Below are 26,431 nucleotides of genomic sequence, written 5' to 3'. Positions count from 1 at the left end.
GGAGGTAGTCCTCGATTTTGCCGTATCGTGCCGCATACTCTTATATTCCGAGCCAGCAACTCTTCAGTTAACTTTACACTGTTGTAATAATTATCCATAAAGCAATGGTAGCCTTCCCCGAGATAAGGCTGTAAGAGAGTGTTTACTGTATAAGCCAACGTAGAACCCTGACAATGGTATACTAGTAGATTGCAGATGTATCCGCTAGAGGCTTCGCATACCAAACGAACCAGTATACCATATTTATGTATTTTGTCAGGATTGTATGTTCGGAAAGACAGTAAACCTTTCCAAGGCACCACCGCTTCATCTAAGGAAAGTTCCTGGTTCGGTTTATAATAGGAAGTAAATCGCGGTATGAAATGGTCAAGGACAGGCTGAACTTTATAGAGGCGATTCGCGTCGGCCGGTCGCCGGGAGTTGTCGTTAAAGTGTAGCATCTGAAGAATTTGAAAAAATCTATTACGACTCATTACTTGCCCGATAAGCGGATAACATGTGAGGATATCTGTGGACCAATATTCGCTTAGCGTTGGCTTACGTGTGTGCCCCACAAGAAACATTATACCTATAAATTTTTTTAATTCACTAATACTAACGTCTTTCCACTTCAAGTTCTTTGGATGTGCACTTATCTTATGAGAGTTTTGACTATAATAAATATTTGTTTCTAACACTAACCTAGAAAAAAAAACATCACACACATAAATAGTTCATTATAAGAATGCATAGACGCGGGATCGGCGGTGGGGTGCATCCGAACACCAGGATTCCCGGTGAATTCTGGCAATTCTGGAGGATTATCCACGTTCGACCACAAGCCGTCTTCAGCAGTGAATCCGCCGTCGATTAGATGGCGGCTGCCTCTGCCTCGTGCGGTCGCTCTGCGGGCGCCCCTCGCTCCTCTGCCACGTCTACCACCCCGTCCTTGTCCTCGTCGTCGCCTTGATGGGCCAGGGTCTGCAAATTGGTCGGTATCGTCAGATTCGCTCTCCGTGCTGACCATATTCACTGGGCCCGACCCTGATGCATCCTCCCCTGCAGCAACTCGCTCGAAAATTCTATTTATAAAATTAGAATCCCCGTTTCCATTGTCACTGTCTATCACGTCCCTGAAGTCTTCCGTAAAATCTGGCGGCACATCAGAATCCGAGTCATTGAAGATGTTATCTAGCACTTCCGGTTCGATTTCATTTTGGTTGACGCTGGACATGGTGATTCAAATTATCTGTAAAATGAATAGAACTCATATAAGCATTTTCCATGATACCATAATTTTAGGAAATAGAATGTAACATAAACAAACGTCAGAAGTTTTGAGGTTAGAATGTAAAAGTTGAAAAGAACTCGACAATAAACGTATAGGATAGATTTAACTCTTTCATAAGCTTACGAAATTATTACTAGAATTAATTTAAAACACTAAGCGTACCTTTTTATTGTCCTTCGTGAAGAATAATTGCAAATTTGATAGCAACAAAAATACAGCTGTCACGTTGCAAAACGTCAGTGTGGTGTGAATTATCTGGAAAATCAATAAAAATTCATTATCATTCTTCATATTCATAACAATTAGAAACATATATCCAAAACTATTAGAAATACAACGTAAAATAAACAAATGTCAGAAGTATTTATGCATGAGTTTATAAACAAAAAAGTTGGAAAAAAAACTCAATAATAAACATACATAATTATGTATGTAAATCTTTCAAAAATATAATGATTATTGAATTAAAACAATACGCTAACCTTTCGGTTATACTTCTTGTTGAATAATGGCAAATTTAGTTATGAGAAGCATGCAAACTAAACACCAAACACAGAGTTGCCGACAGGTCTGTATACGTGGCGAGAATGGCTTGATGGCGTCATTGCCCGAAAATATCTATGTTTTGTAAACAGCATATTTCGATCGATAGTAGTCGAATCTACTTACCAATGGTATAGAAATAAGGTTTGTTTCTTTGCTAACATCTTTTCGTTAAAAGTTTTTCGAAAAATTCAATAGATGTCCCAAAATATAAATTTGAAAACGACGCCTGAGAATATCGGAAATTTCCGAAAATTTCCGGGGCCCGTATACAGAGGATGAAATTATAAAACGGAAATTTTCGGGTCCCGTATGGTAGCGGTTAAAATCTATTTTGCTAATTAAAATTGCTTTATGAACTGCGACTTGCAACTGTATTTTTTTAATTATCCACAACTTATTCATAAGAGAAAATACCGGGCAGACAGAATGTATTTAATAATTATATGAAAGTTCGTATGATTCAAATTATTGGTGTGAAAGTGTTTGAGCAATTCCACCCAACAACTTTCGGTTGAAACATTCCCAGTGTTCCAGGTCACTTTTTGCGGTGTAATGTAGTTAGATATAAGTGAATACGCATCCTTATCACTGCCAGCCAATTTTTACTAGATGGGCACTTGTAGGGCAGCTATTTTTGGAATAAAATAAAACCTTTAAAATTATGAAATAGGAACAGAATGATAAATATTTGTGAAAACTTAACTTAAAACTTAAAAAAAACACTTCTTCTTCTTCCACGGCGCTACATCGCGGGGTGAGATTTGGCCTCCACAACCGCTCTCCACTCACTCCGGTCACTCGCCACACTTCTCAAGTTACCGAGTCTTCCTATTTGAAGCCAGTCCACTTCTACGGCGTCAGCCCATCTCCTTCTTGGATGGCCTCTGGGTCTCTTCCGTTGGGGTAGCCACTTCGTCATGATCCTTGGCGCTCTAACTTCAGGCATTCTCTACACATGTCCCGCCCATCGTAGTCTTTGGGACTTACAGTATCTTTTGATTGTTTGCTGTTCAATCAGCTCTTCCAACTCGTGGTTCATTTTTATTCTGTAGTTCCCATTTTCCAACGTGGGTCCAAAGATTTTGCGTAGTATTTTGCGCTCGAAGACAGCTAATTTGTTTTCCTCGTTTTGAGTTAAGCACCAAGTCTCACAGCCATAAGTGACCACTGGCCTTATAATTGTTTTATAAATTAGTAGTTTACTTCTTCGGCCTAGAATTTTCGACCCCACCAGTCGCTTGCAGGCATGCCAGCATTTATTCCCGGAGATAAGGCGGATTTTTATCTCCTCTGCTGTCTTATTTTGGGTATTTAGGCTGGATCCGAGATACGTGAACTTGTCCACCCCTTCATATGCATGCTGTCCTATGTCTATATTCTGCAGCGGTACCTGATCGCGTGTGCTAACCATATATTTAGTTTTTGACTGGCTTATTTGCAGCCCAGCGTTTTCTTTTTTTATTTTCATAGTGCCACCATGGTCGACCATCCTCTGTTTGGATCTGCTTGTAATTACTATGTCAAAAAAACACTTAACGGATATTAATTACCTGCATCGTGGATATTTTTGAAATTCATGTTAAAAATACGAACAAATTCATTTATAAAATATCGAAGAATCAATGTTGCATTTAGTGTTTACATTATATTATATGAGATTGCTGTTTCTGATAGAAGTAATTAATGAAAGGTATAATGAATTAAAAGTTATGGTCTTCGGTAACCAAATATGAAACCATTGTAAATCTTGTATGAGGCCATGGTAGATCGCTTTGTTAAAAGTGCACAGCAGTATTTTTTTTTTTGAAATCTTTCTCATTTTTATTAATTTATATGAAATTATAAAATGAGCTAGCATCACGTGGATAATATTTATATTGTAAATCAACTTTCATTCAAACTTCTAATGTATCTATATCTCTTATTTATAATGTATTTTATATGTTTATAAAGTATTTTTCTCTTATATTGTCGTTATTATTTAATTTTCAGCTATGACCTACTATTGCCGTCGTGTTTTTTTATTATATTGAATGTATTTGAGGGGTTTAGAAACAAATACGACAGTTTCTATTTTCGTAAAATTTTGGCGACTCTCATATCTTTCTTATTTATGTACAATTTCTGAAAAAAAAGTATTTATAAATATTGTTTATATACAAATAATATATGACAATTTATAATACATTTTTTAGCAATTATAACTATAGAAGAGATATAATATATTTTTATTAACTTGCCAACATTGTTATAAAATAGGAACTGGCGTTTTTGTTTCTAGAGCCCTAATTTTGTGCGAAGACCTAAACTGTGTAAAAAATGCTACACAAAATGCCACTACAGGAACATGCGCCACCGTCTCAGTAGTTTTACAATAATCTCACTAGTAATCCTATGCCAACTGAAAATCGTATTAGATCGGAATCGCTTTGCGCACATGAAAGGGTATTGTTCATAATACTGCCACATGTTCTACTCCGCGAAGTGAGTGGAACACATATGAATAAAAATGAAAAGTTGAGCGATGTCTTAGTAAATGCAGGCAGTGCGTTGCACTTGCATGGTATGAGAGAAGCCTCTGCTGCTTACGAGCACCTACCAGAATTTTATATGAATTTATGATATTGTATTTCTAATTTACTTATCTAATTATTTTCTTTTGTTTTTTCATTTTATTACGGTTTTGATCTCTACTATAGTCATCTATTTCCGATATAACATCTCACGGTGAATTGTGATACGGCCAACTGCATCCGTATAAAATTCCTGATGTTGGAGTTTAGAAGCTAATTTAAAAATAAAATCTTGCCAAATTTTTTATAAAATTATATTAAATTTGATTTGTTTCTTTTTTTTCAGTATCTGATGACGATGTCCTTTTGCTCTATTCAACATTTGGCAGCATATTTGAACGCGCATGCGAGATCATCGATAGACCCGACGCAATCACCATTTACTCGCTAGAAGACGGCCTGCGTATCGCCGCCGAAATCAAGGGACACTCAGACCAAATCTACCGACTTGTTCCGAAGATAAACTACTGCCCGTGTCCCGCGTTTCAATACAGAGTGTTGATGTCTGGGTCGGAATTTACGTGTAAACATGTGCTCGCCTTGAGTATCGCTCGGGCGCTTGGGAAGTGCGTGGAGCAGAGCGTTACGCAGATCCAGTACGAAACCATAACGAATTCTATATATGCAATTGATGATTTACTTCAGGATTAAAAAAAACACGATCACTACCGACTTTTTTATATCTTACAAATCCACGAGCAAAAATATTTTTTTTATATACGCACCCCATAATAATAGACAATTAATTTATAAAACGTCAAGATGGTAATTGATACACAACATGAATTTCTGAGAGGTCCAGAATACATTTTTACTGCGCTTCTCGAGAATGTGAAGATGCTCTGCTCTGTTCTGAAGGCTATCAATTTTCAATAGGTTAGTAAGTATTCAAAATTATATTACATTAAATTGGCATTTTTCTTGTGTGCATTGATCAGGATTCAAACATTTAACTGTTACTTAGGCATTTGAGCTACCTTGGAGTTTATCCTATGGACATAGTGTATTAAACGTCGTTATTATTTTTATAAAAGAAAGGTTGGACTAATGGGTCACAATTGTTTTTCCTCGTAGAAACCATTTGCTACGCTTAGGATGGTGATTTATTTTTACTGTCCTTTAAACAAACCTTATCAATAATTTGTTCATGAATAGAAATAAATGATCATTTGAGAATGAAACCTCATCTACCGAATGTTGAATGTAGGGGAGGTAGGCTTCTGCGTGTGACTGTAAGTAGTTGCGATTCTCGAGTGTGGAGAAATTTAAATACGTGTTGGAGAATATCATGTTATTTTCAATGCATTAAAGTCGTGTCACGTAAATGAAACTCTGTATATTAGTAATATTTGAGGACTCGAGAACTCGTTTTATGGCCGGATTGTCATAAAATAATAAACCGAACCTGGCTTCAAACTGTTTCACATTTCTGTCATATTTAAGTCAAAATTTTACTCAACTTAGTCATCAGCAGTGGCGCACCCAGGATTTAATATTGGGGGGGGGCCCAAGGAGGAGAATGTAAATTAGTCCCATTGGATCCTTTTCTTCTTCACAGCCTAATTTCTCGTTTATCAGCCTTTTGTCTATTGAGCTTGTCTATTATCGGTGTACCTACACCATGCTCCCCACATCCTGAAACGGGCCCTCAGGCTAAGATATTTGGCGGGCCCCCTACCTACCGCTAAGATTAAGGGCAGTGTGAAACACTACATTAACGTTTTTCAAATTGTGTTTTAGTTCAAATTAAGGGTACTCATACAGTGAATTATTGGCGATTTTTAATACATCTACTTTAATGATAGAGCTGTCGAGAATCGAAACATAATAATCAAAAAATATATTGCACAATTATATAATTGAAAATGTTCATAGCCATGAAGTATAATAGCACCGCAGGCGACTTTTTTTTACTATTAAAGCTAATTTATGTGTGTTTATCTTACTTATCTGGTCAACCCGAGACGCCGTGCCCCCCCAGGCCGGGCCCCCAGTCTAGAGCCCTGTCAGCCCTCCCCAGCCATGACCTACACTACTCCGGAATTCGGGTGGACACTAAGAATTTTTTGACAGTTCCATTAGGGATTGGGTTTCTAAAAAAACCTGACATTAGTGTTTCGAAATTTTTGCGTTAGAAATTAAAATCTAAGAATTTTTTCTAGAAAGGGTGCTGGAGAATTACAAATTATTTTTTTTGTCGTGTTTTTATTTGTCTAAGCCCAAAGGTATAGTTTACGGCTTTCAATTTCAATGTTTAAAATCATTCTGATAATTTTGGGGGGTGCCAGGGCCCCTTGCCCCCCCCCCCCCCCCCTGGGTGCGCCACTGGTCATCAGTGCCCTCGTATTTGTTCAATTTTCAACACTCCAATCATTTTAAAGAGAGATTCGGTACCGAGCGAATAATTAGAACTATCCTGGAAGGTTGGCAGTAAAACATTTTGTTTTACCACTACAAATCACATCCATATAAATCTATTACAATTTTTTCGATAGGATTCGTTCCAACCTAAAGCCGCATTTAGACCAACCGAGCGAATGTTTGTTCTTTCCCCACCCCAGAGAAATTATTATGCTCACCCAACAAAAAGCATTTACGTCAAGACATTCAACATCATATGAAACAATATTTTTAACTGAAAAATATCTTAGATATAAATTAACTGGTGAGGTTATGCGGAATGTCAACATCATTTGAAACAATATTTTTAACTGAAAAATATCTTAGATATATTTAAATGGTGAGGTTATGCGGAAAGTGTCTGGTCCAAAATTTGGGCAAAAATGAATCATCATATTTGGCAATATTTTTGAGTGTACTCTATTTGAGGAAGCTGTAGTTTTGTGGAGAATAGTGAACGCGGGGATGTTGTCTTGACACTAATCTTTTCATGGTTGACTGCTGGCTTTCTGGAGCGTTCCCGCTGGATCCCGGGTCACGCACTCGTATACTTGGTTTGATTATTGTTATGTTTATCACTCTCGCGACGAGTCACCCTGTACTTGTTTCTGCTAATTGTTAATGAGTTTATTTTATTCGTCGTGCCGGGTCTTCAATAGCTACAATGTGTCGCTCCAGAAGTTAGCAAAGGCAACACCATTTTCCTCGGCTTGTAGAATCTCGGCGAAGTTGCAGCTTACTGGGCAAACCTTGCATGAAAATAGGTGCTCCATGCTTTGCATTTCACCACACTCTTAGGTTTGGTCATGAGAACCCCACTTCACCATGTTGTCTCGGGTGCGCCCTACAATGGTTCTCAGTCTGTTTAGGGCTTTACATGTATGGTATTCGAGAATAGCTCCGGGTGGGAGATACTCTGCTGGCTTTAGTCAATCTTCGAGACCCTCAGAGACTAGGTTTGTCTCCCATGCAGATAGTCTTATCATCTTCGGGTGGGGCGGTCAGAGGTATAGTTGTCGCCATAAAGTTTTTTCTGGAAAAAACATGCAATGAGTGTATGATTGAAAGCTGTTGACGCGGCGGCGGTTGAATTGTAACTAAACCGTTGGTGATGTGCCTTTTGACATAAATGATTGGAGGGGTATATGGTCGGGAATGTTTTGTAGAAGTATTACAATTTAGCGCAAACAATGTTTATTTAAAATTTTGTAAAAGTACAAAGTTTCTTTTTAAAACAAGTTTTCTAAACAAAAACTAAAAATTGATAACGCCCTGTAGCAGGGTTGGTGAACCTTTTTAAAAAATTTCCCAAATATTATTTTTCGACTGTGACGTGCCGAGCAGTATTCTATATAAAAAAAATGAAAAATTAGTTTTTAAGAATTCTATTAATAAAGTATAAAAATTACAATTGGGCTCTCGACATACTAACTTTCATCGTGTTTCTAGCCGAATGCATATCTTTTATTCTATGAATAATTTTGTCCTTGTTTTAAATTTTTTTTAAAGAGATAGTGGGAGCATTCTAACCACGCTTCTTTCATATATCACTGTACGGTTTTCCATTTTTAGAAATTATGTTTGAGGCAAAATAACAATCAACTATTTTATATTTGAATCACTGCTGGAGAACATCAATAGGTTTTTTGATTGAATAATTTTATTTTTAATTGCCTATGCAATTATATAATATTTACATTAAATGTAATGCTTATTCTTGAAGAGTATGTGACCTGTCATTTATGTATGAATTAATGTACCTATATAAATTTATTTGTAATAAGGATTTTTTTCTCTTTAAAATAAAACATTGGCGTGCCATATATTATTAATATTGATGATAATTTTTTCTTGTTTTCCTTAGGACGGGTCCCGAGTGGAAATTTCCAAGACATCAGGCATGTTCCACAGTTGTTTCTGCGAGGAAGCTGTCAACCTTCGTTATAAGTTCTCTCACTTCCGTCTCATCATAAGGCATCCCAGGTTTGTAATTGCACTTAGATTTACTTAAGTGGCGAACGGTGGAGGTAGGCTATTAAAATCTGACATCTTACTAAGCTTCAAGAGTCTCGGCTTTTGAGCTTTGAGAATCGATGTCTCCGCAGAATCTTAGGGGTACATTGGTACGACCGCGTTACAAATATCCGAGTTCGTGAGCAGACACAACAGCCTTCAGTGATTGAAGTTATCACAAAGAGACGATTCACGTGGCTGGGACATGTATTCCGGATGCCGCCAAAGAGTGCGGCATTTCGTACCCTTGTGGCACAGCCTCAAGGGTTCCGTCGCCGTGGCCGGCCCTCCCTCACCCTGCAGCGATGCTACAAAAGCGACCTACGTGCTGCAGGTCTGACATGGCGGCAGGCACAGGAGTTGGCGATGGACCGAGGGAAGTGGCGCCAACTTGTGCTTGCCCTATGCTCCAATGTTGGGACGTGACAGGGTGAAAGAAGAAGAAGAAGAAATTTTGTCAGTCATACGTATTTGTTTTCATTTAAATAAGACTACAATTCAATTATATATATCAAAAATTATGCCAATAATTTATACATAATTTTAGATATTTTATAGATTCAAGAATATTTTTTTTTATCTCTTACGGTTTGGATTAGGCAGGGCTTAATGAATTTACAAAAACTAACTATGTATGTAACATCATCTATAATTTATGTATTCTTAATTCAACGAAAACAAATAATTACGACTGACAAATGTGTTCTATTTTTGTTTGATTGTTCATAGCGTACATATGTTATGGTTTGGTTAGTTGAAGAGTATCCACGAACAGCGATGAATGTCACATTTGCAAAATGTTGAGGAATAAATCCAGTCCCGGTTTTTTTCCATTGTTAATATAAAATTTTTATATTTACAAATAACATTGATAAAATCGGTCAAAAATAAAGCTAGTATAATTTATACTATTTAAGACATTTATTATTAATATTGTATACGTGCAATCTTGGACATACATAAGTTTGATGGAGTAAATAATATTGTAATATAAAAAGTAATGTGAATTTAATATGAGATTGCTGTTTCTTATAATAAAGAGTTAATGAATGGGTTAGCGAGATTTAAAATAGTAAAGCAAATCATGATGTACTTATGGCCTTTCCGCTTCATAAATCTAATTAGTTAGCCAAATATGAAACTGCCGTAAAACGTATGAGATCATGGTGGAATTACTTTGTTAATAGTGCGAAGCATTGTTTTTTCTAATCTTTCTCATTTTTATTAATTTATGTGAAAAAATAAAATGAATTGGCAACTTACACATGGGTATAAATCAAACTCAGTTTATTTCTTATGTAGTTATTTGTTATTAAAAGTATTTTTTCTGTCATATTTCCGTTTTTATTTTATTTTCCATAAAAAATGATAAAAAAGTCAATCCCGATAATTTCGGGATTATATTTATCAATCCTGGGATTCATAGGTATCGAAAATAGCTCGGGATCCCGGGATTGGAATCCCTACTTGTATTGTCTTGCGTTTTCTACTCCTATTTAAACGATTTAAACCACCCTCGTCCTCCATGTTTGTACTATTCATCGTTATTCGTGGGTAAAATTCGACATTTATCGTTTGACATTCATCGGTAAAGCAGTTTTTTACCAACTATATCTGCCATCTAGTGGTGTTTTTAAAACTAAAACACATTCATTATGATCCATATACCAATGTTCTATTCGTAACTCACTTATGCCCAAAGTGTGCCATTCATCGTTGTTCGTGCACACTCTTCAATTGATTTTTAAAAACTAACCAGCACCATCTGTATTTTATATTCTTAGTTCAATGAAAACAAATAAGTATGATTGACAAAGTTTAGTGCGCACTATTTGTGTTGGACAACTGAATAATACCAGCGTGACATTCCACTTACGGTGGGCACAATGGAATAAAGGCACAGACATGCCATCAAGTGCAAAACTTAGTATACGTATAGTCTTTGAGCTTTTTGTTTACTTTCAGATAGCTATGAAGTGTGACTCCTGAGGAGTGTTGCTGGTGCAGATTATTGAAAAGGAAGGGCAGCACCAGATGTTCATCGAGTAGCATCTAAGCCGGATGACGATGATGACAAAGAGGAAGCAGAAGCGGACTGATGCATCTATTCATACAAGTTTGTGAAATAAATGTGGATTTAATGTCTGACTGACGATATTGTGTCACTGGTTCGGAATTACAAGGTTGTATGGTACCTACCCACGTCACGTTGGTTCAAAAGGTTGGGTTAGGTTCTTTAGGCGATAAGATTACTAATATTAGGACCCTCTTGTGGGTATGGGGTACCAGGTATACACACCTTAATCCTGTAAATCAAATGTGTATTTTGTCTAATAAAAAATGACCTTCTTAAAGTCATTGTTATTATCAACTTGAATCAATCCATTCCTGGATGACAGCCTCTCTAAGCTGATTGCATTCCTCTCGGTTGTGTGCGTTGCACTGGCGCTTATTTGAGCAAACTATCTTGTCAATCGTTACGTCTAGCTTTCGAAGAAGTAGATTTGTCTAATATTTGTTTCTTCTTCCTGTCCTGCCTTTATGATTATCAGTAAATTTACATCACACATTCTTGTTTGTTGCCTTATCCACTTATTGGTTTTTTTGTCCTCTACGGGTTATGCCCATCATGCACCTCCATACCATGGTGTGTTATCCCAAGTGCCTGGACTTCTTGTTTACTGAGAGTCCATATTATTTTTAATGATTAGATCCTTTCATTTATGTTCATATGATAACACCAAGAAAAATGGGAGGTCACTAATGAGAATTGGTTCATACAATCTTGTGATATATTCCTTGCAGTGAAACTAGTCTAAAATTAATGAATACCTCGTGTGCGTAACATGTTTATAATATATGTTTTTGTCATATTTTCTTATGTTACTATATATATCTATGTATACCAGGGGTTGACAAATGTTTCAATTAAGCTCTAATGAATAATCTGCGTTGTCGTATTTACAGGTTTTACATTCAGAAAGACATACTTTTTTCAAGTAAGTCAAGCCTACCGATTATGTACTATCAATCAGTTGAATATATAAGAGAGTTCTGTCAGTACTTCATCATTCGAGAGTTAAGCAACTTTAAAGTGGGTAAATGTGGAATGTATTACTGCTATCTACTAAGTGTTTAACTAAAATAATTAAAGTATTTAAAGATAAATCTTTTTTACTGAGGACTGTAGTCGGTGCTATTGGCATAATAAAAATTGCCCCACTTTCAATCGATTTATGTTCTGGGATTGACTAAGGGCTAAGACACACAACACTGTAAACTGCTGTATTCGCGCCACACCAGATCTGTATTGCATTGTCTGTGTCAACAGGGCGTGGATAGATAATGTAATTCACATAAGGTTGATGAAACCGACCTAGTGTCTCTCAATGCGGTAGTTTGCAACAATGTGTGTCTTAGCCAGTGGCGAAGGGTGACTTTTGGGAAGAGGTAGGCTGTAGAGATCAGAGAAAAAGAGCACACTTAACTGTTCACGGTGGCTAATATCTGGTGTTTCATTTATAGAAACAAAACTAGCTTCTGTAATTTCAGCCTTAATTTTTGAAATAATTACGGATGATATTGACGAAATTAAATCATTTGAATCTCACCTGATAATTCAGAAAAAGCGCAAGAAAGTTTTAATGAATTAATATGTCCTTCAATTACAGAATCGTAAGATGATAAGAATTGAAGAGATTCTATGAAATTTCCACGATTATTTGATGATACACTTTCATTGTGTGCTCGAAAAGATAATTCTTGTTTACCTAAAAAAAATTGTATCTATCAAGCTACGCATTATATTAAGGTTCCTATCGACTTTTTCATTGTGTACTCTAGCAATTGCCTTTTGTTATTTATCAACGGCAAATTCGATTCTAGTTTTACCAAAAGTTCTAAATTTACGATTGAATATAAATGTTTTTCTTTGGTCACATCTTTTACCACTGAATTTGTCAAATTATTTAATTCACTACTTATGTCAGAAGAATTCCATTCAGACTTTTCTTTGGCAAACAGCAAACATGGCCAACAATAAAGTTTATGTAACTGAGAACTGCCGGTCAAAAACAAATATTTATCATATTATATTATTGTGGAAATGTCTAACATAAGTTTTTTTTGCTGTATGCAAATCTAAATGAATGGTTTATCTTCCAGCTTTGATGATTTCTGATTTTTTGACAAACGTCAAACTCGAAAACGATATTTTTAAAATTTGATCTGTACTACAACAATGACCAAGTTCAATCGGAAAACTAGACATTTTTACAAATAATTATATATTTAAAGCACTGACGAATGACTTAGGGTACAAAATAAGATAATCTATCCACATTCAGAACACATTAAATCACTGAATTTTGTCTTACAAAATAAAACTTTACCACTGTGTTTGGAACAACAATCTGACTGAATTAAGATGATATAAATATCATCATATTTATTTATTATTTGCTTAAAGCGGCAGGCATAGTTGTAAGCGGTCTCTCGAGCGTTTACCAAAACGAAACAAAATTTGCCTGAAGAGATGAGTCATCATAAGTATAGAAAACAATTTTGAATTATCATGTCGATAATTGTCATTCAAAGAACAAAAACAGATGTCGCCACTCGCTTGTAATGTTTTGTTTGATTCTAAACTTGACTAATTTAAACAGTCGGCATTCTAAATTCAAATTCTGACCATAGATGACTCTCAATATTTTAAAATATTCTACATTTTATTTATGTATTTAAATTTGAAATAAATACTTGAAGATAATGTTTTCTTAGAAGGTAGGCTTTAAATAATCTCTTAGTATGGAGCCTTCGCCACTGGTCTTACCCCTAAAAGATAATTGATGTATTATAAGTAGGGCCCGGATTTGTATGCACCAAAAAACATGAATATATGCATGCACATATGCGCTTAAAATCATTAAAATATGCACTAAAAACTAAAAAATATGCACTTAAAAATTGTCAGTTTTTTATGGAAAAAATTCTAGATACCCTATATACCTAATATTACTGATAAAATCGAATAACAAATTCATAATTTTATAAATAATATACAATAACAAAAAAAAACACAAATAATCAATATAAAGTTACATACAATTTTATTTTCAAAATAGTTTTTTTTACAAGTACCTACCTACAATTGAATAAGAAATGCAAAATAAACTAAATACAATTAAAAAAAAAAAAACAGAAACGACACACTTAACTCTGTGTGCGAAAGGAAGAGGGCGATGAGTCGAAAATCGGTACTTTTCAGGAGAGGTAAAACAAAATTTGCGTCTTTGAGAATATTCTTAAAATTGTAATTAAACCGAAAATATTAATTTTTTTGGAAATTTTTTTTTGCACTTGTCTATTAAAATTGTTATACTATGGCATAAATTTATCAGATTTTCAATAGTTATGGATTTTACTATATTTTTTTGACATATCCCTTTCTTCCTTTCGTATTTTTTAACAAAGAATATAAATTGACAACTTATCTCTTTTGACATGTGGGTACAAAAGGTGTGATTTTATTATTTTTTTATCATTTAGTGACAATTTAAATTATTTTCCCCCTCCAGACGGAGCATATGGATTATTATAAAGTCAATAATGTAATCTGGCATTTATTATTGCAGGTGTAAGATGTAATAGTTTAGAACTTTCATAGAATATACGTAGCTGGATTAAAGTTATTATTATTAAAAAAATAGTTTTATTTTAATACATTTATATTTGAAACAATATGTATAAATTTGATAGATAGTTAAAAATAAAACGAAAGGACATATCATTTTATTTTAATACATTTACATAGTAAATCTTCTTCTTCTTCTTTCAACCTGTCACGACCCAGCGTTGGGGAATAAGGCAAGCACAAGATCGCGCCACTTCCCTCGATCCATCGCCAACTCTTGCGCCTCCCGCCATTCCAGACCTGCAGCGCGTAGATCGCTTTTCTAGCACCGCTGCAGGGTGAGGGAGGACCGGCCACGACGACGGAACTCTTGAGGCTGTGCCACAAGGGTACGAAGTGTCGCACTCTTTTGCGGCATTACATATTTGACAGCAGTTAGAAATAATAAATAGGACATATGATTTTATATTATTTTTTACTTTATATTGTAAATTATAGTTACGTATTTGACACAGTTAGACATAATACCTACTACTTGTCAAGTCTTTCATGAAAATTATCCGGATTTATATATGGTACATTTATCTGGGATTGACAAGCAAAACTCATGAGTCTAATATGTAGAATACTGAGATCTTTTTTCTTCTCCTTATTAATTTGCACTGGACCACTGTAACATTTAGGAGGTTCAAGGATAACATGCCTTCCTCGGCGACTAAAAGATATTGACTAGAATTGTTGCAGATCATCCAGGCTATTTTTAAAGAAGATGTTATTAGCCTCGGCACTTTTAAAAAAAAATTGAAACCACTTCACCTGCTGGATGGACCCTTCAAGAGACAGGCAAAATCTAAAAACATGTCGTTGTACATTACTTTAACTACAAAATTATTATCTTTTTTCGTACAATTTTTAACTAGATTGTACTAGTCTCTCGGTCTCTTGAACTTTCATTGATTAGAAGTGTTTGTGTTTTGGTCGATGTACTAAGAAATCATTTATCTATTGATAGTGAATACAAATCTCCGCAACTTAAACAATTGAGCGAGTAGTCTTGATATTTCTCTAAAATAGCAAAGTTGTTTAATACCATTAAATTTACCTTCATTATTATCTTTTGAATCAGAAAATGGCATCATGGCTTCTATTTCTTGGGCTATTTTCCACTGTTCTTCTCTCCGAGAAGCATTCATTATAATATCATAATTAGTACCCAATTCTGTACCTGCAATTTACAATCAATGTAAATAAAGATATATAAAGCATTCTTCCTCGAAATACTATTACACAGGTACTTAAAAAATCAATTCCTTTCACCCATTGCATGTCATTTACTACTAATGGAATATAATATTGTAATTTAAAACAATATAATAATGCTAAATTATTATCTCCTGAATCAGAAAATAGCATCGTAGCTTCTATTTCTTGGGCTACTTTCAACTGTTCTTCAGTAAGACTACTGGTCCGAGAAGCATTCAGTATAATATCATAATTAGTAGCCAATTCAGTAACTGCAATAACACAAACATAATCAATAGTAAACAAAGATAAATATAGGTACCTAAAATAACCTTCCTTGTAATACTATCACTTCAAAAATCAATTCATTATGACTGTACTAATGGAAGATGATAATGTAATTTGAAACTATAAAATAATGCTAATGATAATATGTGCAGCACTGTTGAGTAAATTGAAATATTCGTTGAAATTGTTGGTTTAAAGAATTATCATCACTTTAATGATTGCAATAATATCGAGGTTATGTTATGACGTTTACTTACCAGTATTATTTTGAGACATTTCCTTCGCATGCCTCATGATTAATTCGATTCTTTCACGAGACATAGTAATAAGTATATTATTACTATCAAAAATGAACTGTAGATAGAACAATAACCAACTTTAACGTTTGACAGCCTAAAAGCGGGAACAGCAAATAGCGATGACTCGATGACGTTTAACTCGAACTGGTGTGAACAGAGCCAATGGTCGAAAGCAATACGGCGTTGTCGCGACTCAACGCTGTCTTCCTTTCGGCGTGTGACAAAAACTAAAGTTTCCCTGCGAGATGATTACATTCAACGCATTTATGCTTTCGAAATATTACGAAAAATAAATCATCGCATATTGTTAATATACAAAATTTACTTACATAGCGGCGTTAATTCGACTGGTCCCTTTTCTGCTTTACGCATATATGCATTAAGGTTAGTTTTGCATACTCAACTCATTTTACCAAATTTCAGACTCATCGCCCTCTTCCTTTCGCACACAGAACTAATTCTTAAATACTATTTATTGCTGTTTTTGTCAACAACAATAAGTTATAATAATTTTTTCAATGTGTTCTGGTGTAAAACTTTTCCGCATATCTGTCAGTATTTGTTTATATGCAGAAAATGACCTTTCAACATCCACAGAGGTGATTGGGCAAAATTTAAATAAAGGTGCGTGTGTTGACTTGTCGTTTTCTAGTAAATCCAGGCTTTTACCATTAATATAAGCATCAATTCTGTATAGATTCTCTAAATCAGGATTTTTCGATTGTTGACTTGTCGTTTTCTAGTAAATCCAGGCTTTTACCATTAATATAAGCATCAATTCTGTATAGATTCTCTAAATCAGGATTTTTCGATAAAATATTTGCAAATATTTCGTTTATGTCTCCCATCTCACTTGGGATAGAAGACAATCGTCTTTTAACATCTTCCACCATTTCCAGTGACTCTGTTAAATGAAGTCCTCGTGTCTCCAGTTTTGTGATTGCTTCAGGTAAGAAAGAAGAAAGAAAAGTGAGTCTCAATCACAGCCAAGTCCCTTTCTATCGTCGGGCAATCTACTATGTTTTGGCATATTTCTATGGACACTGAATCTTTTTTGTTAAATTTTTTAACTATGTTCTTTATTGCTTCAAAATTCATTGAATAAAAATGAGCTGCGTTCAGCCACGTTTCCCACCTAGTCAGCACAGGCTCTGGGGGGAGTGGTAGATTAGGCTGATCTTCTTTATAAACTTGGACTCGAAGTGGTGCCTTAATAAACACTTTCTTAACACTTCCAATTCAACTTCCAACAAAAGCCCTAAAATATGCATTTATTAATGAAATATGCACTAATCTCCGAAATATGCTCTAACGTCTCAAATATGCATTTATATGCACAATAAAATTTTATTTTTGGATTCTGTGTATTTCAAAATGGATTTCTGTGCAACTCTCATAGCTGTGCATACACCCTAACAAAACATGCACTAGCATATAAATCCGGGACCTAATTATAAGTTTTGTAATTATATGGTTGATATAAGTTTGAGAAGCTCTTGAACAGTATATTCCTCAAAAGAATCTTTACGAATGTCCCATATTTCATATTATTTTTAGATTGTTTATGAGACCGGCCTTTACTGGCCTGCAAATGATACCTCACAGTCTTCACTGTCTCCTCCGAACATTATACCCACAAGTCAGTATTTCTAACGGCACTTTTGGATATTTTTTGAGTCACCTTTTTTTATTTTACATCAAAATCTTTTCCTACATTATCTCTTGGTTGAATCAAAACAATCGACTCACGATCAACTTTAACACACACATTAAAATAATCATTCTCAATAACTTTACTATCAGTCCGACATGCAAAGCTGGACGACAATGGGTATTGACAAGATTTTCTTTTGGATTTTCCATTTGGTTTCACTGTCGGGGTTGTTTGGGGTCAACTGTTTGAATCTCTAGAGTCACTCCTTTAGATGTTCTTTGAGACCTAGCCACCGCAGATGCTCCAACGAGTGCAATAAATTTTCCAGACTCACTATGTCAATTTCCAACTGCTTCGATAGCTGTTCCATTTTTGTGCTCAATTTAGGTTTTTTCTTTGCAAGACCTTCTCTTTACAATCATTTGAATCTCCCTGTCCTCCACGAAGAGGTGGTAGAAGGCTGTAGGAGGTACATGATTCCAGTTCATTTTGGGAGGTTCAAGCTCTAATTGTCGTGATACCATCAGCAGAGCTATAATTTAATAAACCACTTCTTTTATTCAACTAATGAGTCGCAAGATTTGAGAATGTAACATATTATTGAACAAAAGTTTTTCTCTAGTAGGTATTGTTATGATAATATTATATTTATCTCTTTACGTTTTTACTCTTGGCGTTTTTAAAGTTTTTAATTGTTGCAATAAGTGCTATATTTTAACAGCACCTCTTGGCTGTGATAAAATTTAGAGAGAGATAGACAGTTTTGACTGTTTAGACGGCTAACTTATTATAACAATTATAATACCTCAATACAAATATGTAATAAATACTATCACTTTATCACTTTAGCGGTCGATCTCGAGTCACTTTGTGTATAAATAGAATAGACCCGCAGGGGTGGATATGGTGAAAATAAATTAGGTACTTACAATCTCAGTATGAGACTTTTCAGGGCAGGGTTCTGATTAAGCAAAGCTGACAGCGTTTCAACCAATTTATGAAGTGAAGCTAAGCTCTGGTGTTGGGTGAGCTGTCTGTAAAATCTGTAAAAAAAAAATTGTCAGACTATATTATATCATTATGTATGAGAGAACATTTTCTGTGGCCAACAAAGATTTCCTTGATAAAAAATTCGGTGTGTGTACTTATGTACGCGCATTGGAAGTTATACTTTGGCGTAACAAAACAAAATGAGTCTATTAATATTACATAGGTTTAGGTTGATGAAAACGTATGTGATTCATCTGTGTCTCATATAGCACATGATAATTGTAATTTGATTATTCTATTGGACCAAAACTTATCTTTGCCATACTATGGTATACCATACTGTATTGGGCCAGTCGTATTAGATAGCCAATGCCTTGGACATCAAAACACAAGGAGGTTGCGTAGCTATGGCAATCTCTATCTATCTACGTTTCTGCTGCCTTCTTAATTTCCTGTGTTATGAGTTGGAGTACACAAGTTAAAGAAGGTAATAAAAATAATATCAAAAGTACGTTCATAGATAAAACGGTAATAGATACCAATTTAAAATGATTTATGAGGATTTAAATTAGCATTAGGTATATTTGTAATTTCAGTTAACTTATTTGGGTACATTTCGGTTATGAGGAATACAGCGGAAAACACATTTTGAAAATATCCGATATACTGGATTATTTGTTAGTTTGGGTTAGTTTAGGTTGGGTTTGGTTAGGTTAGCCTTACAAAAATTCCAGGTATATCGGGTATTTTCAAAAAGTGTTTATGTGTTATTATTTAAATTAATAATATAACATTTTCTCACGAATACTTGATAATGAGAGGAAGGGGGAGAAATCAAACACTCGGTTTGTTTGTCACGATGGGCATTTATTACAAAAATAAGATGACAGTAATATAGGGTAAATTATTTGGTAAAAAAAAATAATTGGCGAATTACACAGGTATAATACAGGTCATAGCATAGTAGTAGTACATCAAATATTTATTAAAAAGTTCTTGTTCTTATAAAACTTTACAGCAATCTAAATCTATTCACTATCGTCAATGTGAGGGGTATAAAAGCATAACCGCCACTATCCACAAATGCAAATTGTTCAGTATTATTAAACCATTTTAATGTTCCCTTTACACCTTTTTGAGTGATTTTGAATTGTATTCGCATCCTATTAGATTTGTTCTTAGATTCGCGATTCCAAATCAAGCAATTTTAGTGCTGTTACTGCAATAAAAACAATTATTTTTTAATAGTTGAGGTTTTGCATCTCATCTTTTCAAAGTGGCGCTTTTGTTACCGAATGTTTGTGGTAGTGGCTGATATGCACTTCAACATACTTTTACTTAATGACTAAACCATTTCAAGATCAGAACTACGAAATAAAGCTAATATGTATGATTAATTTTGTTATTATTTTATTTTATTCATAGGGTACGTAAAATGAACAGGTGAAAATATTTGCAAATAATAATGATAAAATAATATTTACAGGCTAAAAAAACTCAATATATATGTAAATTATTTAAATTTATTAATTTTTACATGTTATTGTGACAGATAAAACGCTACCTTTGCATTTCTAAAGAAATACACAATGTATTTGTTTTTTTTTTAAATTTAAAAAGCAAATGTCTAAAGCGGATAAAAAAGGATTCAAAAATTTAAAAGGGTCTAAACATAATTGTAAGATAACATAATGAGGATACAATTATTGTAATAATTAAAATTTTATTATGTATAGATAATGAAATGTGAGATAGTTATAATATATATTGTTTTTAATTAACAGTTCGCTGCCGCCCTATATAATGTAGAATTGACCCCATGTGCCAATCCACGAAAACGTATAAATTAGGTCAAGGCAGACGAAAGCCAGTGATGACTATATTCATAATATTTTTTATTGGTCGATAACATGTAAATCATCATCATCATCAGCCGGGGTCAATCCACTGCTGGATGAAGGCCTCCCCAAGCTTTCTCCAACTCTCTCGGTCCTGTGTCGTTCGCTGCCACATATTTCCGCCGAACTTTACCAGTTCGTCAATCCAGCGGCTTTTAGGGCGACCCTGTGGCCGTTTCGTACCCCTTGGGTACCATTGGATGACGGCATTTGTCCAGCGGCCGTTCTTTCGGCGAGCAATGTGCCCCGCCCATCTCCATTTCAGCTGTTTGGCAACGTCTATTACATTGCGTACTCTTGTCTGCTTCCTAACCCATTCGTTTCTCTTACGGTCCTTTTGCGTGATGCCCAACATGCACCTCTCCATGCCTCGCTGTGTGACTCTTAGCCTTTGGACATCTCTCGTGTTGAGGGTCCACGTCTCGCAGCCATACGTGAGCACGGGTAGCACACATTGGTTGAACACCCTACGCTTAAGACATAATGGTAGGTCACTCTTGAAGATACTATTCAGACGTCCGAAAGCACTCCATCCAAGCTTTGTTCTTCGAGCAATTTAATCGTGCATGCTTCCGTCTATGGACACCTGCTGTCTGAGATAGACGTAGCTGCTGACTTGCTCGAGTTGGGTGCCAGAAATACAGATAATCGCAGGGTCCGAAAATCAGTTCCTCATCACTTTTGTCTTTGAGACATTTATCTTTAGACCGACCGTTTGACTGACATCCGCGAGTTCTTGCATTCTACCTTGGAGGTCTTTCGGGTCTTGTGAGAGTATAACAATATCATCTGCAAAGCGCAGGTGACTGAGGTGCTCTCCATTAATTGGAACACGAGGAACACTAGCAAAATAATTAGCAAAGCAAACAACACGTTAGTACGGCAACTGAGCACGGCGGCCAAATTAGATTTGCGATATGTATGTGTTTACCGGTTCGTGATTGGTGCATTTAGGTTGTGGCGCTTTTGAACTTCACTTATAGTGTAAGATATACAGTTATGCATTTGAACGCCATTTTTGATGGCAAATTTGAAGGACTTAGAGGCGTTTTTGCGTCGGTTTGAAGTTTATTGGTCATAGAGACTAATAAACCGATCATTAATCAATCATTACTTAAAAAATAATAAGGTATGGATAGTGGTGGTTAAGGTGCCCAGTATGACAACCCCTGGTTGAACCTTCTTCTTAGATACCACTTCTTAACTCCTGAATATGCCTTCCACCAGGGATGGTGAGTCTTTTTGGTATTCCGGGAGGTGTTATAAAAAATAAGAGTATAAAAAAACTTACCTCGTCGTGGTAAACACAGATGGCAGTAATATCTTCTAATAAACTTGTTTTAATTCAAAACGAGAGTTAAGAAGCCGTGAAAGGCTTTCTAGCCATGCGAGTGTGGTTTTATTGGTGATTAAGCCAACCTGGGACAAACGGAGACCTATATCTCTCCATATTTGATGCAATATTGTGTAACAAAACTTACAAATTAGTGAACAATTTCTTTCGTTGAAATACCCTTTTGCGGGCGGGAAGAGTGGCGCAGTTCCTCGCAGATCAGTTCAATATCAATAATTTATTTATTAAAATTAATTTATGCAGGTGCATTTAAGAAATGGGCAAAAATTAAAAAGGAAGATTAAATATTATTTAGATCGAAACACAGAAACGGAATCCGCTACATAGGATTGCGTCCTAGATAAATACGACTCTATCTGGTTTTTGCAGATGGCATTGTGCTTTGTGGGTCAATAGTGCGAAGTCGAATTGGTTGAACACGACACGATAGAATTAATACAGTTAATTATTTAATTTAGACATTAATTAATACATTGTAGCACAATATAAAACAATGTAATATTACAGATCTTAATTATATATAACGCTAACCGGGTAATCTTATTTTTAAACACATAAATAACAAATCATAATAAAAACAGTTACATCGAGAATTCGTTAGAATAACTAATTGCGACTTCGATAAAGTTTTTGAGACAGTTGCTGTCGTAATATTGAAAATAATTGCGAGATATCTATTGTACAATGGGGATGGCTGGGGGTTGTTAACCCTATCTCGATCGAATGGGAAACACAAAGAAATCTTTCTTTTTTTTTTCTTTTGACTATGTCCGATCCTAATAGGATCATATGAGCCTATCTTATTAGATATCATATGAGATATATCTTATTTATCTAAATGAAAAAAGGTTTCTCTGGCCGACAATGAATCTCGGTCTCGTATATACGGACGAAGGCACAAAGAAATCAGGGAGCGATAATTAAAAAATAATACTGCACCGAAAGCTCACTGCGGAATTAGGAATAATCACATAAAATGTTTTCACCGCCGATATATCTTATTTATGTAAATGAAATAAGGTTTCGCCGGCCTACAATGAATCTCGGTCTCGTATATACGGACGAAGGCACAAAGAAATCAGGGGGCAATAATTAAAAATTAAAAAAAAATATTAAGGACAATGAAATAACTAATTGGATTTGAAGTAGGCACAATGATAAGAAATACGCAGGGTATTTAACGTTTGTAGGACGGAGCTGATTGCCTCGAGACCTTCGGATGAAGAGATGCAGTGGGCCAGGTCTGGTCTGTAGGTCGTCGGGGGAGAAAAGAGGCCTTTCTCTGCTTGCGCAAAGTTATTTGAAGCCTATCCGGCACCCATGATATGGAAGGGGTGTTTGGATGGCGGCCCGTGGGGTCGCCGCTGGGGCTGGATGTCGGCCGCTTTTATTTTGTGCTGGTATCAGGAAGGGATTTTAATCCCTGTCTTTCTCTATAAATCTCTTCTATGAATCTCGGTCTCGTATATACGGACGAAGGCACACCGAAATCAGGGAGCGATAATTAAAAAATAATACCGCACCGAAAGCTCGGTGCGGAATTAGGAATAATCACATAAAATGGTTTCGCCGCCGATATATCTTATTTATCTAAAAGAAAAAAGGTTTCTCTGGCCGACAATGAATCTCGGTCTCGTATATACGGACGAAGGCACAAAGAAATCAGGGGGCAATAATTAAAAATTAAAAAAAAAATATTAAGGACAATGTAATAACTAATTGGATTTGAAGTAGGCACAATGATAAGAAATACGCAGGGTATTTAAGGTTTGCAGGACGGAGCTGATTGCCTCGAGACCTTCGAATGAAGGGCTGCAGTGGGCCAGGTCTGGTCTGTAGGTCGTCGGGGCAATAATTAAAAATTCAAAAAAATATATTAAGGACAATGAAATAACTAAATGAGCCGACATAACCCGACAAGGATATCCACCGTGTCATTTTTTTTCTCTTGGGGGTAGTTAATCATTTTCCCAATGGATGATTTTTCGTTTTTGCGCTTTCTGTCTGACGTTGTCTTCAGCGTTGTGGCTGTTGCCTGCTGACTGTTGATTGGTAACATTATTGGTGTTAGTGCTGGTGCTGAAAGTGTTATTTCTATTTCCGTATCTTCTGTATTTCTAGAGGTCAGGGTTACGTTTCGGCTTATAATTACTAAATGATTATTTCACACCGGGAGAAGCCCGCCTGTAACAGGGACGTGTTAGGTTGTTTTTTATAATATCTTATTGCTCCTCCAAATGATTAACTTTTGCTGATTTAGCTGCAGCCTGAGCATCGCGTTTAGTAGGCAATGCTGAAACTGACACTCTCGGTTGTATTTCTTTCCGCTTCTCGCTCCTGCGCCTCGAGGTGAAGCAGTTCTTGCTCTATAATCGGTGACCCGATTTTCCTTTTGGTACTCAGCTGCAGCTTTATTGCTGCGGCGTGAGCCGACATAACCCGACAAGGATATCCACCGTGTCATTTTTTTCTCTTGGGGGTAGTTAATCATTTTCTCAATGGATGATTTTTCGTTTTTGCGCTTTCTGTCTGACGTTGTCTTCAGCGTTGTGGCTGTTGCCTGCTGACTGTTGATTGGTGACATTATTGGTGTTAGTGCTGGCGATGAAAGTGTCATTTCTATTTCCGTATCTTCTGTATTTGTAGAGGTCAGGGTTACGTTTCGGCTTATAATTACTAAATGATTATTTCACACCGGGAGAAGCCCGCCTGTAACAGGGACGTGTTAGGTTGTTTTTTATAATATCTTATTGCTCCTCCAAATGATTAACTTTTGCTGATTTAGCTGCAGCCTGAGCATCGCGTTTAGTGGGCAATGCTGAAACTGACACTCTCGGTTGTATTTCTTTCCGCTTCTCGCTCCTGCGCCTCGAGGTGAAGCAGTTCTTGCTCTATAATCGGTGACCCGATTTTCCTTTTGGTACTCAGCTGCAGCTTTATTGCTGCGGCGTGAGCCGACATAACCCGACAAGGATATCCACCGTGTCATTTTTTTCTCTTGGGGGTAGTTAATCATTTTCTCAATGGATGATTTTTCGTTTTTGCGCTTTCTGTCTGACGTTGTCTTCAGCGTTGTGGCTGTTGCCTGCTGACTGTTGATTGGTGACATTATTGGTGTTAGTGCTGGCGATGAAAGTGTCATTTCTATTTCCGTATCTTCTGTATTTGTAGAGGTCAGGGTTACGTTTCGGCTTATAATTACTAAATGATTATTTCACACCGGGAGAAGCCCGCCTGTAACAGGGACGTGTTAGGTTGTTTTTTATAATATCTTATTGCTCCTCCAAATGATTAACTTTTGCTGATTTAGCTGCAGCCTGAGCATCGCGTTTAGTGGGCAATGCTGAAACTGACACTCTCGGTTGTATTTCTTTCCGCTTCTCGCTCCTGCGCCTCGAGGTGAAGCAGTTCTTGCTCTATAATCGGTGACCCGATTTTCCTTTTGGTACTCAGCTGCAGCTTGTGAGTAAATGTCTTTATTGCTGCGGCGTGAGCCGACATAACCCGACAAGGATATCCACCGTGTCATTTTTTTCTCTTGGGGTAGTTAATCATTTTCTCAATGGATGATTTTTCGTTTTTGCGCTTTCTGTCTGACGTTGTCTTCAGCGTTGTGGCTGTTGCCTGCTGACTGTTGATTGGTGACATTATTGGTGTTAGTGCTGGCGATGAAAGTGTCATTTCTATTTCCGTATCTTCTGTATTTGTAGAGGTCAGGGTTACGTTTCGGCTTATAATTACTAAATGATTATTTCACACCGGGAGAAGCCCGCCTGTGACAGGGACGTGTTAGGTTGATTTTTATAATATCTTATTGCTCCTCCAAATGATTAACTTTTGCTGATTTAGCTGCAGCCTGAGCATCGCGTTTAGTGGGCAATGCTGAAACTGACACTATCGGTTGTATTTCTTTCCGCTTCTCGCTCCTGCGCCTCGAGGTGAAGCAGTTCTTGCTCTATAATCGGTGACCCGATTTTCCTTTTGGTTATAAGATTCCCATAAATATTCTACCGTTGCATATAAAAAGCATAGTTTTCATACTCCACGAGTAATGAATGGGTATCGCAAATTTCCTAATAAAACAATCAAAACAATCTTTTTTAACCTGCATTCAGTATGGAATAATATAGAAAGAATATCCTTTGCTTTTATTGAATAATATGTATTTGTGTTGTAAGATAATTTGACACTCAGGTAAAAGTACGGGTGTTTATACTTTTCCCAGTTTTTCAAAATAGCGTTACTTACCTACTTAATCTAAGCAAGGCATTT

The 26,431-nt window shown here is 36.0% G+C and overlaps 1 protein-coding gene across 5 annotated transcripts in view; it reads right to left on the bottom strand.

Annotated features, from left to right (window-relative positions):
- Nucleotides 1-212: 212 nt before the first annotated feature.
- Nucleotides 213-26,431, bottom strand: part of LOC147079414 (uncharacterized) — a 31,465-nt gene continuing 5,246 nt past the window's right edge. Inside the window, exons 3-5 of one of the 5 annotated variants that reach the window (XM_085940811.1) lie at nt 18,847-18,960; nt 1,433-1,525; nt 213-1,228 (exon numbers count right to left, since the gene is read on the bottom strand). In XM_085940811.1, coding sequence (XP_085796937.1) covers nt 677-1,213 — 537 coding nt within the window. In that variant the 5' untranslated portion in view covers nt 1,214-1,228; nt 1,433-1,525; nt 18,847-18,960 and the 3' untranslated portion in view covers nt 213-676. Of the gene's footprint in view, nt 1,526-14,035; nt 18,450-18,846; nt 18,961-26,431 lie in introns of those variants that run through there. The other 4 variants (XR_015069445.1, XR_015069451.1, XM_085940805.1 and 1 more) reach the window with 4 other exon arrangements.

This window comes from Rhyacophila brunnea, unplaced genomic scaffold (genome assembly GCF_057557595.1).
Source record: "Rhyacophila brunnea isolate RB1 unplaced genomic scaffold, BYU_Rbru_1.0 scaffold_1, whole genome shotgun sequence".
In the NCBI taxonomy this organism is placed as follows: domain Eukaryota; kingdom Metazoa; phylum Arthropoda; class Insecta; order Trichoptera; family Rhyacophilidae; genus Rhyacophila; species Rhyacophila brunnea.
The sequence above is the reverse complement of the archived record's forward strand: the minus strand, read 5'-3'. Positions and strand labels throughout refer to the sequence as shown.